This window comes from Coenobita brevimanus, chromosome 112 (assembly GCF_032717465.1).
Source record: "Coenobita brevimanus isolate Jiangsu-jjx chromosome 112, ASM3271746v2, whole genome shotgun sequence".
Taxonomy (NCBI): Eukaryota; Metazoa; Arthropoda; class Malacostraca; order Decapoda; family Coenobitidae; genus Coenobita; species Coenobita brevimanus.
The window spans coordinates 32,460,918-32,473,757 of NC_137065.1; the positions used below are offsets into that span (position 1 = coordinate 32,460,918).

At 45.0% G+C, this 12,840-nt stretch overlaps 1 protein-coding gene across 1 annotated transcript; it reads left to right on the top strand.

Moving 5' to 3' along the window:
- Window positions 1–825: 825 nt before the first annotated feature.
- LOC145417986 (uncharacterized) lies at window positions 826–3,623 on the top strand. Its single transcript, XM_080286527.1, has one exon. It carries the CDS (start codon window positions 826–828, stop codon window positions 2,692–2,694), a length of 1,869 nt encoding a protein of 622 aa, XP_080142653.1. The 3' UTR covers window positions 2,695–3,623.
- Window positions 3,624–12,840: the final 9,217 nt, after the last annotated feature.

Below are 12,840 nucleotides of genomic sequence, written 5' to 3' on the forward strand. Positions count from 1 at the left end.
GTTCATCTCAGATAACATCAGCACACCTGTAAAGCTATTATTCTATTCGGGAAATCGGGAACCAGAGGAAGCAAGAATGTTGTTACTGCTGTTGCCGTGAACTTAGGCTGAAAACACTTTATATATGATTACCGTGTTTTCATAATAGATAAAATTATCGTAGTAGCAAAATTTCAGCTCACTGTCGCAAAATACAAAACCCGAGAAAGTAAAAACAGAAGCTAATATTGCTGTTGTGACCCAAGGATATGAACAAGGAATACTTTTTATAGTTTCAGTGTGTTCGTCGTATGACAAACTTATCGCAGTAATAAAATGTTGGCTCTGTTCAAGAGAATATGAAAGGTGAAAAACGACAGGGATATTGCTGCTGTTGCTGTTGTTGTTGCTGTAACCCAAGGATATTTTTCATAATTCTCGTGCTTTAATCTTAGGTAAGCTTATCGCAATGACAAAAACTTGATTTTATTCGGAAAAATAATGAGGCTCAGAGGTCAAATTAAAAGGGTAATAAATCCTGAGAATTATATGACGTATTGGAATGAGGCTGTGTTAGTATTTATTTTGTTCCCAAACTCAAGGGCGACACAGGCAAGCATGTTGGAGCCTTATACGATACGGCGAATCATAAATCAGTGTCAGCAGACCAGAAATAAGAGTGTGACAAATAGTGGAAGTTATGTGAGTTGTTGGAGTGAGACAATATTAGTGTTCGTCTGCCCCTGATGTTTAGTCCCTCGTGTTCATGAAGATTCTACTTGTGAAATCGAAAAAAGAGCTACGAAGAGATAAAGTTGTGAGAGTGCAATTTTGTTTGCATTCACCATGTCCTCACTCTCGTACCCGCCCACCTTGAACACCACGGGTGGTGTTGGGTGGACGGAAGTGGTGGGCGTAGGTGAGCAGGTGGTACTGGGTGGTGTGGGAGTGGTGATGGTTGTGGTGGGTGGGGTTGGCAACGGTATGGTGGTGGTGATGGTGTGTCGAACTCCTGCCATGCGAAGCTCCATAAACCTACTTCTTGCCACGGGGGCTTTCTGCGACGGTCTGGCCACGTCTCTTCTACTGCCTTTGGATATCATGTCGCTGCTAGGGCGTGGGTGGCTTCTCCCCGCCCTCCTGTGTCCTGCCCACGCCCTCCTGAGTAGTGTGGTCCGTGTGGAGGGCGTGGCGGCTCTGACTATTATCTGTGTGGACCGATATCTCCTGCTGATCCACCGTCATGACCTGCTGACTCAACCTTTAGCATGTTGGGTCATCGCAGGGACCTGGATACTCAGTGTCTCCCTAACACTCCTGCCCCTTCTGGAATTGGGGACTTTCACACCCCTCCCGCTTCCTCCCGCGCTCACTCATTGCCTGTGGCGTGCCGAGAAGCCTATATCACCAGGGGAGACTGTTTATGCATGCGTAAGGTTTGGCATTTCGTATTTTCTGCCAGCTCTTGTGATGGTGTTCTGTTTTGCGAGGATACGAACCAAATCTGCCAAGGTGCATGTAAATGGAAGCACGGACGAGATGACAGGAGGCTGCTTTGGCGTGAGAGGACAGCCACGAGGTCAAAAAATGGCGACCGACATGAAAAATGCTCACGAGGAGAAAAAGGTGGTAAATGTAGTCCATGTTAGAGGGAGAACAGGGGAGCATGCGATAGGGATGAGGGTGACTGGAATGACAAAAGGTGGTGGAACGATGGATGTGGTTATGTGTTCTGTGGATGAGACGGATGTGGAAAGGGACAATGAAGAGAAAGGGAGAGATGGAGAAACAAAAAGGAGGGAAGAATGTGACATTACATCGAACGCAAGGAAAGAAGGAACACAAGAAATAAATATTAGTAGAGCCTCACGAAATACATCCTCTGCTTGCCACCTCGAAAATATGGCACCAAGTGACGAGACGACAAAAATGAGAAACACAGGAATTGAAACAAATATTAAGAGAGCCATTAGAACAACTTCTTCTCCCTGCTGCCTCAAAAATATGACAAGTGACAAACCGACGAGTGGTAGGAACTCAGAAATGGGGGCAAGTGACGAAGCAACGAAAAGCAAGAACAAAGAAATAAATATGAAGAGAGCCATACAACCAACCTCTTCTCCTAGCTGCCTCGAAAATAAGACGGCATATGACGAAGGAATGGCAGTAAATGACGAAGAGACGACCACAAGGAATACAGAAACGGAAACAAACATAAACAGAGCCATACGAACGATATCCTCTCCTTGCCGCTTTGAAAATATAGCACCGACTGACGTAGGGCCGACCGGGGGTAGAACAGACGCAGAAACAAACATTAAACTAGTCACACGAACTACTTCCTCTCCTTGTCGCCTTCCCTTCAGCATCCACCTCAGGTACAAGAAGCGCAAAGTGACGACCATAATGCTGCTCTCACTCGTCTTACTCATTTGTCGCACGCCCCTATCCTTCGCCCTATTCGCCCAATCCGTCTCGTCACTACCCCCCACGTACCGGGCCTTTCCATGGCTACTCTGGTGGGCGTACTTACAGCCTGTCCTCTTCCCCGTCATCTACGCTTTCAGGATAGGCAAATTTCGCCAAGAAATCCTCGAGCTTTTCCCCTGCTTGATACGTTTAGCTCCTCAGCTAGAGAGAAAGAGAAAGCTTATTTACATGGTTCGGGACGATAGCAGGCACCACCACCACCACCACCACCGCGACGATAGCTGATACAACCAATACGACTGCTAACAGCAACACAGCGACAGCTAACACTACCACAACGATAGTTAACGTCACCACAAAGAAGACCACAACTATATTTAATACAACCACAATGATAACTAACAGTACAACGATGGCTAACACCACCACAACGATAGCTAACACCACCACAACGATGGCTAACACCTCCACAACGATAGCTAACACCACCACAACGATAGCTAACACCACCACAACGATAGCTAACGCCTAACACCGCACATTTATTTCCACTTCAAGATCATATTTATTAGCCATTAAAGTCAAGACAGAAGGAATAACTTAATAGTGACGTCACTTGGTCAGAGAACCCTCAGTAGAATTCAGTCAGTCTACATTTTGGTTTCCAAGGTGACTAAATCAAGAGTCATCAAATACTTTTTCATTTATAAAACATGAGTGACGAGTGGCTGGAGATGTGGTCCATTATGGTAGGTACTCTGAGGATAATTTTGCTACTTGTTTGTGGGGGGGGGGGACCCTACCCACTACACATTCAGTGGTGGAAATAGGGTTAGAACGACTGTGAAAGATTCTTAACCTTTTTAGGTAGATGACATATTTTTCATTGTATATACACTGCCACCAGGCGATTGTATTCACGCTGAGAGGGACCATCGATGGTGTACGGCTCAGTGAAGGATATATATGGCCGCTGTGACTCGAAAAATTTATCGAAGGCTAAATGAAATAGGCAAGACAAGAGAAAAGCAAGAAGAAAGAGGAATAAATACGAGCTCGGCCTGCGGGGATTAAGATATTCTCTCTGCAGCAAGACAGTTCCATGTACTTTATAATGCATACTGAGATACGGTACTATTATGTGTTGCACTGTGTTGTGTATTTGACGCACTCTGTACTCCGGTTATGTTGACGAATAAAGTAAGCACTGGTTTCATAGGATGTAATTTTAATGTTATACCTAATACAGTGTGTGTGTGTGTGTGTGTGTGTGTCTCTCTGTGTGTGTGTGTGTGTAAGCATCCCGCTCTTGGACAAAGGATACCCTCTCCTGAGATCAGCAATACAACCTACGATTCAGCAGTTTTAGCTTTCTTTTTTAATGTTTATACAATAAAATCCCCCAATATATTACCAGTAGGCCGGGAATCGAACCCGGGACTCTCAGGTGAGAGCCAGGCAGCATACCACTACACCACGACCAGGTAAAAAGTAAAACTGTGGGATAACCTTTGCCTGGTCGTGGTCTAGTGGTATGCTGCCTGGCCCTCACCTGAGAGTCCGGGGTTGGATTCCCACCATAGTGGTAATATATTGGAGGATTTCACTGTGTAAAGTACAGGTTTCTCTCTTCATTCTGAGATGCCGTAAGTGCTTGGGATAGATTAAAAGCATCTACTTGCCCGAGTGCCAGGGGGTTATCTCATCCTCTTCAGCCCCACAGTGGGGGCGGAGGGACGTTGGTTACATGATTGTGACAATGTGAGAAAACTTTTACCTGGTCGTGGTGTAGTGATATGCTGCCTGGCTCTCACCTGAGAGTCCCGGGTTCGATTCCCAGCATAGTGATAATATATTGGAATATTTTTCCTGCGTAAAGTACAGATTTCTCTCTTCACAATAAAATTAAATAAATAAATGAACAGATAAAGGACCAAAGGCTGAGAAACTTCAGAAGTTGTCCCTTCTGAAGAAAAGTCAACAGCAGAAAGTTTAATTCAATACAGGTTTATTTTGAAGAATACAGGACATATTGCCTTTAAAAAACTGTAAGTCAAAGGCAGAGGGAAAGATTGATTAAGACCGCTCCAGCATTGGCTAGCTGTGTACATGAGGAACTGAGACTGCTGGTTAACTCTTGCATTAGAGATCTGAATAAAAAAGGAGTGAGAGTGGTGCCGCATATCCGTCGCAGTGCGGGCGGGATGCAAACAGATATCAGAACAGTGACCACTGAAACACAATGGCAAAAGGTGAAAGATGCAAAACTGTGGCAGAGAAAAGTTAGAGTGTCAGTGACAGGAGGTGAATGAATTAGATGACAAGCCCTTGACACCACCTTGTTTAGAAGCGCTGTTTATGGTGAAGCCTGTGAGACAAAACAGCTGTAGAGTAATTCTTGGTTACATTAATACAGGGTTTGTACTGACGTCTTTAACTTGAATGCATCACCACAACGACAGGAGAGCAACGTGAACACTGAAGTGAAAGTACACAAAGAGAATTTCATTTTTTATCATGTGTGGAATTACCCACTCATGGAAAAATCTATCCGGAGTTCCTAGTGTGTACATGGATATCTGTGAAGAAGAGGAGGAGCATTATCCTCGAAAACTTAGAGTAACTGGTGAAGATCTGTACTTAATGAGCAACTTATCTAGTGGCTGGGGTGTGTTTCCTGGGATATGTTGCCCAGACATTGCTAATTATATTATATTCTCACCATGCCCATTCACAGCCGATGAAATGAAAAGATATGAAAGTACTGAAGTTTAGTCAGAAGGTCAGTATGTACGAAGGGTGATCAGAAAGTAATGACAGTTCGTGCTATAACATGAAAACCTTGAATGATGGGAGGTAGGGGAGCAAGGAGAGTGCAGAGTTGCCTGTCCTTACGAGTTTGAACTTGTCGCCGTATGCCTGTCTTTTCTTGTTTTATTGTTGTGAGTGAATGCTTCACTCTTGTTTTTGCTCTCTGGCCAGAAACATGGATTACTCGAAAGAAGGCTGCAGGTTCTACATTTTTACCAGGTGGAAACTGGGAAAGAAAGCAACAGAGATTCGAGGGGAATTATTACAAGTTTTTCCAGACACTACTCCTTCCCTGGAAACTGTTTCCCGCTGGATTCGTGCTTTCACAGCAGGAAAAACTGAATTGAAAGATGAACAACGCTCTGGACGCCCCCGGACATCCGTGACCGAAGCAACAACTGTCCGTGCACGGTCCATCATTGACGAGGATCCGACTGTAACTCTTAGGTTCTTAGCCTTGGAGCTTGATATCAGTTATGGGAGTGCATATGACATCGTGCATGAACAATTACACCTGAGGAAGAAGTGTTGTCGATGGATACCCCATTTGTTGACTGATGAGCAAAAGGCTGAACGGGTGAGGATTTGTCGTGTCTGGCTTGCTGAATTTGAACCAAATGGTCCAAAATGGTTCTCAGATGTTGCTACTGGAGATGAGTGTTGGATTTCATTCTTCACAACCCGTGACAAGCAGTCAAACATGGTGTGGTTGGGCGATGAAGACCCTCGACCTCAGATTTTGAAGGAAGGATTTCGCAGCCGGAAGCGCCTTTTCACCATCTTTTTCAATTCTCAAGGACCAATATGCGTGGATGTGATGCCTGAAAAGTCCACTATCACAGCCCAATACTACACAGACCAGGTCCTTCCACAAGTCTTGGAACACAAGGCCAACACCGCACCAACCCGCCGTCGGTCTCGCCTTTTGCTGCACCACGACAATGCTGCACCCCACAAAGCTCGCCTCACTATGCAGTACCTGGAACAACAAGGTATAACTCTGCTCCCCCACCCACCCTACTCCCCTGACCTGGCTCCCCGTGACTTTTGGTTGTTTCCAAAAATTAAATCTGCCATCGCTGGGAAGCAATTTCATCGCATCCAAGACTTGGCACGGACCGTCAATTCAGAACTCCGAAGTATACCGTCTTCAGAGTACCACGCTTGCTTCATGAAGTGGAGAAAGAGAATGGAACGCAGCATAGAGGTTGGAAGGGAGTACTTTGAAGGAATGTGAGTCATAGTTTGATAGTTCTTCATGCTAATAAAAGTTTATGGACTCACTGTCATTTCTTTCTAATCACCCCTCGTAGAGGTAGGTGGGAGTGGGGAAGCCAAGGGTCTGACTGGGGGGTCTGGGGTTCCTCTGGTCCCTCCATGGCTACCCTTGGGCCCTCGATTTGTGAAGACCTGGCTAAGCTACTGCTATTTCAAGTGTGCTACCATGTTGTCTGTCACAAAAATGATCGAGTAACACCAGAGGGTAGAAGAAAAACATTTTTACTGGGAGCGCCCATGAACTCACACTCTCTCCCCTACAATGCAGAACCTCTGCTTATCAAAATTCACTTATCCCCAGAACTACTACTCTCTGGAATTCACTTCCTGGGAGTTGCTTCCTACAAACATTTAATCCACTTTTATTTAAATGCAGTTGTTATAAATATTTTATGAACTGAGGATACCTTTAGGCACATGGACTTATTTTTTTTATTTCTTTTGTTCTTCCTTCCTCCATTCATTACCCCCCCCAAAAAAAAAAAAAAAATGTGATATTTTGATTCAACCAAGCAAGCCATAAGCGTCTCTCCTCACTCAGTTTTAAAGTGTTTTCTTGATTTTGGACTATGTTCGGTAACCTGCAGTACAATAGCGTTTTTGTCTATCCCTCCTATATTGACAGCCGTGGAGCCTGTAAGTACACACACAATTTTTCACACAGAGGAGAAACTACTGTTAGCTATCTAGCATCGCGGACTGTTTACTTCTTGTCATGTCGGAACTTAGGTGTGATGACGTCATGTGCAAACTCTCTATAGTCAACCTTTATACACAAAGTTATAAAAGTTACACCAAACATGCTCACTTTCTCTAGCCCACTAATGTAGAAAACGTTGCGCACTGAAGCAGTATCTATAGCAAAACCTAACACCAGTCTTCCGCGAAAACGTTCCACTAAGTACAGTACAGCTAATAACCAGCTAACAGAAATCCATCCGTTCATCCACCTATCATCCAGTCCTCTTCTGCCTCATTAGCAGCGTACGGATCCCAGGCTAGGTCACCCAGTCCCGATATTTTTGACGAGGGTGACCATACTCATTCGCCCTGAACAAGTTAATTCCAACTATTCCTCGGATGTAAACCTTTGAGGGTCCGCTGATGGCCATCAGTTGAAACGTCACTAGACCACCAGAAGTCATGTGATGATATGCTTGCCACCCAACGTAGTAAATGGTTTCTTGTGCTTCACTTGTCATTCAGTGTAGGATCATCTAAAAGACAACACCAGGTTACTTCCACTGAGTGGACAGTGGCCGCTCCCACCTACCACAAACGAATATATAGATAGGTAGATAGACAGATAGATAGGTAGACAAATAAATACATACATAAATAAATAAATAAATGTCCCCTGAATCACTGCTCCAATATGTGAAGAGAAACTGTGCTGGGAAAAACCCCTTGTGTCCTGACCACTCGAAGTGAATGGATATTGAATATGGCAGTCTTAGTTTTGTTGTTGGAAAGACCAACTCCGCAGACTTTTAGCTTTTAGTTCCTTCTTCCTTGCATAAAGCAAATATACTCCCCCTCCCCCGCAAAGAAGTAGTTAGACGTTTTAATCTATATTCAGCAGTAAGACTGGCCAGTACTTATGTAAATATCCATCTCAACTCATCTTTATTACTCGCTGTGTAACTGAAAATGTTCCGGTGTTGCTCCTGTCAATGTGGTGGTGATAGGTTTGGCGCACTAACCAGTCGTCCGTGAAAGGTGGGCCGAGGCTTACGCATTTAACATTGGGTATAATATGCATTCCTGAGGAGCACTGCAGTTTCATGCAGACACTTGAGAGAAATTAATTCATATTGTTAAAATAGCTTGTACATTGTTGTTGTAACTTATTTAACCTGTTCTTTTTCCTTGGAGAGAGAGAGAGAGAGAGAGAGAGAGGAGAAACATATGTTACAACTGCGACTCTGAGCTTTCGGTGTCTGGCTATATTGTATATCAGTTGATGCAAACCACCTGCCATAAGCCTGAGTCAATCACTGGATGGGCATAAACAGCGAACGGAGCTGTGCAATGGCGGGTGGCACCAGCACTGCATCTGCAACATCAACTCGTATCTAAACCATTCACCCCGATGACCTATGATCCGCATTTTATTTTGTTTATGCTACCCTCAGACAGTTATATTGTAATAGACTTGGAAAGAGAGAGAGAGAGAGAGAGAGAGAGAGAGAGAGAGAGAGAGAGAGGAGAAAGAATTATAAGCGAGGTAGGATTAAGGGAGGGAGAAGAAGAGGGATTAACAGAGAGAGGATTAAAGCGAATTAGGAGCTATCAATACAGGTAGATGATTAGAGATGACAGGAGAAGATTGAAAAATAGGTAGACAGGGGGAGAGAGAGAGAGAGAGAGAGAGAGAGAGCACCAGCTGCCCCACACGCAATAAATCTCATAATCGAATCTTGGCTCCATTGGTGGTGTTGTGGGGGGGGGGAGGGAGATGGGAGGAAGGGAGGGAAGGAAAGAGAAGGAAAAGAGATGATGGGGAGGGGAGAAAAAAAGAAAAGAAAGAGAAGGAAATGAAGGAAATATGGCGAAGTGTAGATAGACAGATAGATAGATAGATGCCACAGATAGATAGATAGAGGGAGAGAAGAATATTGGGATATAAAAGGGAAAGGAAAAATGAAGAATGGGAAAGGGAGTGAGAGGGGATAAAGGTAAGAAGAGATACAGAAGGAGAGAAAAGGAAAAGGGAAGTTAAAAGAGGGAAAGAGAAGAGAGGAGACGAAAGTAGGAGGGAAACTTAGAATGAAGGGTACAGCTGGCAAGAACAGAAACAAAAAAAAAAAATGAAGGAATAGAAGAAAATGGGAGAAGGAGGCGGGGGAGATGGAAGGAGGGAGAAAGGAAGAAAATGGAGGAAAATGAGGGGAGGGGGAGAGAGAAGAGAAGAAGGAAGGACAGAAGGGAATGGAAAGATATGAAGGAGAGAGAAAAGAAAAGACACAGGCAAAAGAAAGCATGGGAGAGGAAGAGAGGAGAGGGAAGAAAAAGAGAGAGAGAGAGAGAGAGAGAGAGAGAGAGAGAGAGAAGCAGGAGTAAAGAGAACGGACAGGAGGAGAAAGGAAGAAATATGATGGAAAGAAAGAGGAAAGGGGGAGAAGAGAAAGGAAGAGAAAAGAACCATAGAGAGAGAAAAGGAAAGAAGAGGAAGAGAGAAGAACGAGAGAGGAAAAGGAAGGAAGAAGAAGCGAAGACAAGGGAATACAAAGGAGTACAATGAATGCCCAGCTGCAACAAACCCATTGGTTCCATCGAAATGGAAATGGAAAGAAAGGACAGGAATAGTGCAGGAGGTGGAAAGGGGAAAAAGAAGAAAGGGGAAGTAGGGAAAATAGGTAAAGAGTGAGAAAAGAAGAAAGATAGAAAAGGAAAAGAATGGAAGAGGGATGGGGAGAGAGGAAGGGATGACAGAGGAAGAAAGAAGAGAATACGAGACAAGAAGAAAGGGAAGGAAGGGAAATGAAGAGATGAGAGAACTGTGAGCAAGGAGAAGGGAGAGAAGGACAGGGTGGGGGAATGAGGGAAAGGGAGAGGAGGAAAAGGAAGGAAGGGAGAGGGAGAGAGACGAGGGAGAAAGAAGGGGAGGGGAGAGGGTCAATGCGTAGACAATATTAATCCTAACAAGTCCTAAGAGGAGGGAAGCTGGGCCTGGGGGGGGGGAGAGGGGTGGCGGAACCAGAGGGGAAATGAGGGGCGAACAGGATGGTACTTGATGTTATGAAGTGTTATGAGAGAGAGAGAGAGAGAGAGAGGGAGAGAGAGAGAGAGAGAGAGAGAGAGAGAGAGAGAGAGAGAGAGAGAGGGAGGGAGAGAAGGTTGAAAGCATATTAATCTGTATCGTCTTTATCCATTCTTCAATCTCTCTCTCTCTCTCTCTCTCTCTCTCTCTCTCTCTCTCTCTCTCTCTCTCTCTCTCTCTCTCTCTCTCTCTCTCTCTATCAAACTATCTATCTCTATTTCAGTCAGAGTATAACCATCGTAAGGTAATAAAAATAAAACACAAAGATACATCCTGGGAGTGAGAAGGTAATTTTTTAGTCTTGGGCAGCCATTTCATTTTTTTTATATTTTCTTGGAGGGAACAGCTTTGCAATCGTCTAGCCTTTGGTTGCTTTTCCCCAGCACAGGAGAAAAAAAAAATAAGAAAAGATGGGGCTGGATACTTTTTTCTGAACCTCATATCCCGCAAATCCACTGGTGTGGTTTCTAATTTCTTCTTGGTGCCTTTAGACGATTTGGTTTAGCTTAGGGAAAGAAGTCAGGCTTGTGAAGGGGTTAGTGGAGGCTGTTTCTAAGCCCGTCACTACAAATGGCGCCTCCAGTGTTATCAAAATCGTCTGGAGTTAGCAAGGAGACACGCAAAAGCAATACATTCAATTAAAAAAAAATAAATGGTTCCTTGGGCTGAGTGGGGTAGAAGCAAGTTATTCATCGCTTTAGTATTATCCCATTTAACTTTTCCAGACCAGTGCTGTGTTTTCTGGTTTATTCCTGCTGACTCTAGACGATTTCATTTAGCTTAGGATGGATCTTCAGAATGACGAGGTTAATGAAATTTATAGATAACGCCTCCAGTTCGAAAACCCTCTCCTAAAAAAAAATTAATTGCAGGTAGTAGTAAGTGTATAAACATAAGAACGTCTTACGCTTCAAGGGTTTAACTAAAATCGTTACTGGGAAGCAAAAATAAAATAAAAGCAGACGTTCTCGGCCTTAAAGAGACAAAATATATTACTTTTCACTTCCTTATTCTCTATTCCTTCCACTCGCCCTCTCCTTCCTCCGATCTCCCTTCCTCTTATTCCATCTCCCCTTCTCTGTCTCCTGTTCAACTTCTTCCCTCCCTTCCTCCTTCCAACCCCTCTCCCTCTAACCTCCTCTATCATCTCACCGTCTCTACCCCTCTTTTCTCTTCCTAACTCCATCCTCTCTACTCCACGACCATTATCAACCTCTCCACCCCCTTTTCTCTCCCACCCCTCACCCCCATTTCATCTACCTCTCGCTATTCCCCATTTTTCCCTTCCCCCTCCCTCCTACCTCTCCACTGCCATCTGTACCTTCCTCTTTTCTCCCCCTTACCTCCCCCTTTAAATTACTCCTCCCTTTCTACTCCCCTTTTCCCTTCCTTCCTTTATCCCTCCAACTCCACCACCATCATCCACTCCTACCCCCCCCCCTACGCTTTCATCTCTCTCTTTCTGCCCCCTTTCTCTCCCGCCACCCTTCCCCTCACGACCCCCTCCATGGGCGTCTGACACCGGACATATAAATACCCTAATTTTGCTTGTTTGTTCGACCCTCACCTCCCTCTTCCTCTGCCCCCCCCCCCCCGTTCTTCCCTCACTTCCTCCCTTTCCTCTAATCTCATCTCTCCCCTCTTCTCTCCTCTCCCCATTGCTTCCCTCTCCTTTTCGCTTCCCTTGCCGTGTTGCTTTCCCTCCCTTCTCCTCTCCCTCCTCATTTCTTTCCTTTTATCCCTTGGGTTCCTTTCCTTAATCCCCCCCTTTCTCTTTATTTCTTTCCCTGTTTTCTTCTTCCCTCTCTCCTCCCTGTTCTCCCTTCCTCCTTTTGCATCCCTCCCTCTCTCCTTCCTGTTCTCCCTTCCTCCTACTGCATCCCTCCCTCTCTTCTCCCTGCTCTCCTTTCCTCCTTTTGTATCCCTCCCTCTCTCCTCCCTGTTCTCTATTCGTCCTTTTGCATTCCTCCCTCTCTCCTCCGTGTTCTCCCTTCCTCCTTTTGCACCCGTCACTCTCTCCTCCCTGTTCTCCCTTTCTCCTTTTGCATCCCTCCCTCTCTCCTCCTTGTTCTCCCTTCCTTTTGCATCCCTCCCTTTCTCCATCTCTTTCCTGTGATCCCGTCTTTCTTCTGTTCTCCTTTCCCCTCTTCCCTTATCTCTCGTCCTCTTCTTCCAATCCTCTCTTCCTCCCTCCCTCCCTTCTTTTCCTCAGTTTCACCTTCTCCCTTTCCATTCAATCCCTCTTGCCTGTTCTCCTTTCCTCAGTCATTTTCTCTCTTCTACTGTTTTCAGCACTTCTTTTTATCCCGACCCTTCCCTTTTTTTCTCTCCCGCTTCCCTAAATCTCATCCTCCCTCCCTCTCTCTCTCTCTCTCTCTCTCTCTCTCTCTCTCTCTCTCTCTCTCGCCCTCCTTCCCTTTCTTATGGTTTGCGCTTATCCTCTCCTTCCTCCTCTCTTGCCTCCTTCTTTTTTCCTTTTTCCTCACCATGCTTTCCTCTCTACCTCTCTTTCCTCTGATTCCTTTTGTCCTCTCTTCTCCCTCCTTTTTCCTCTGTTCTTCCTTCTTGTCTTTGCATTC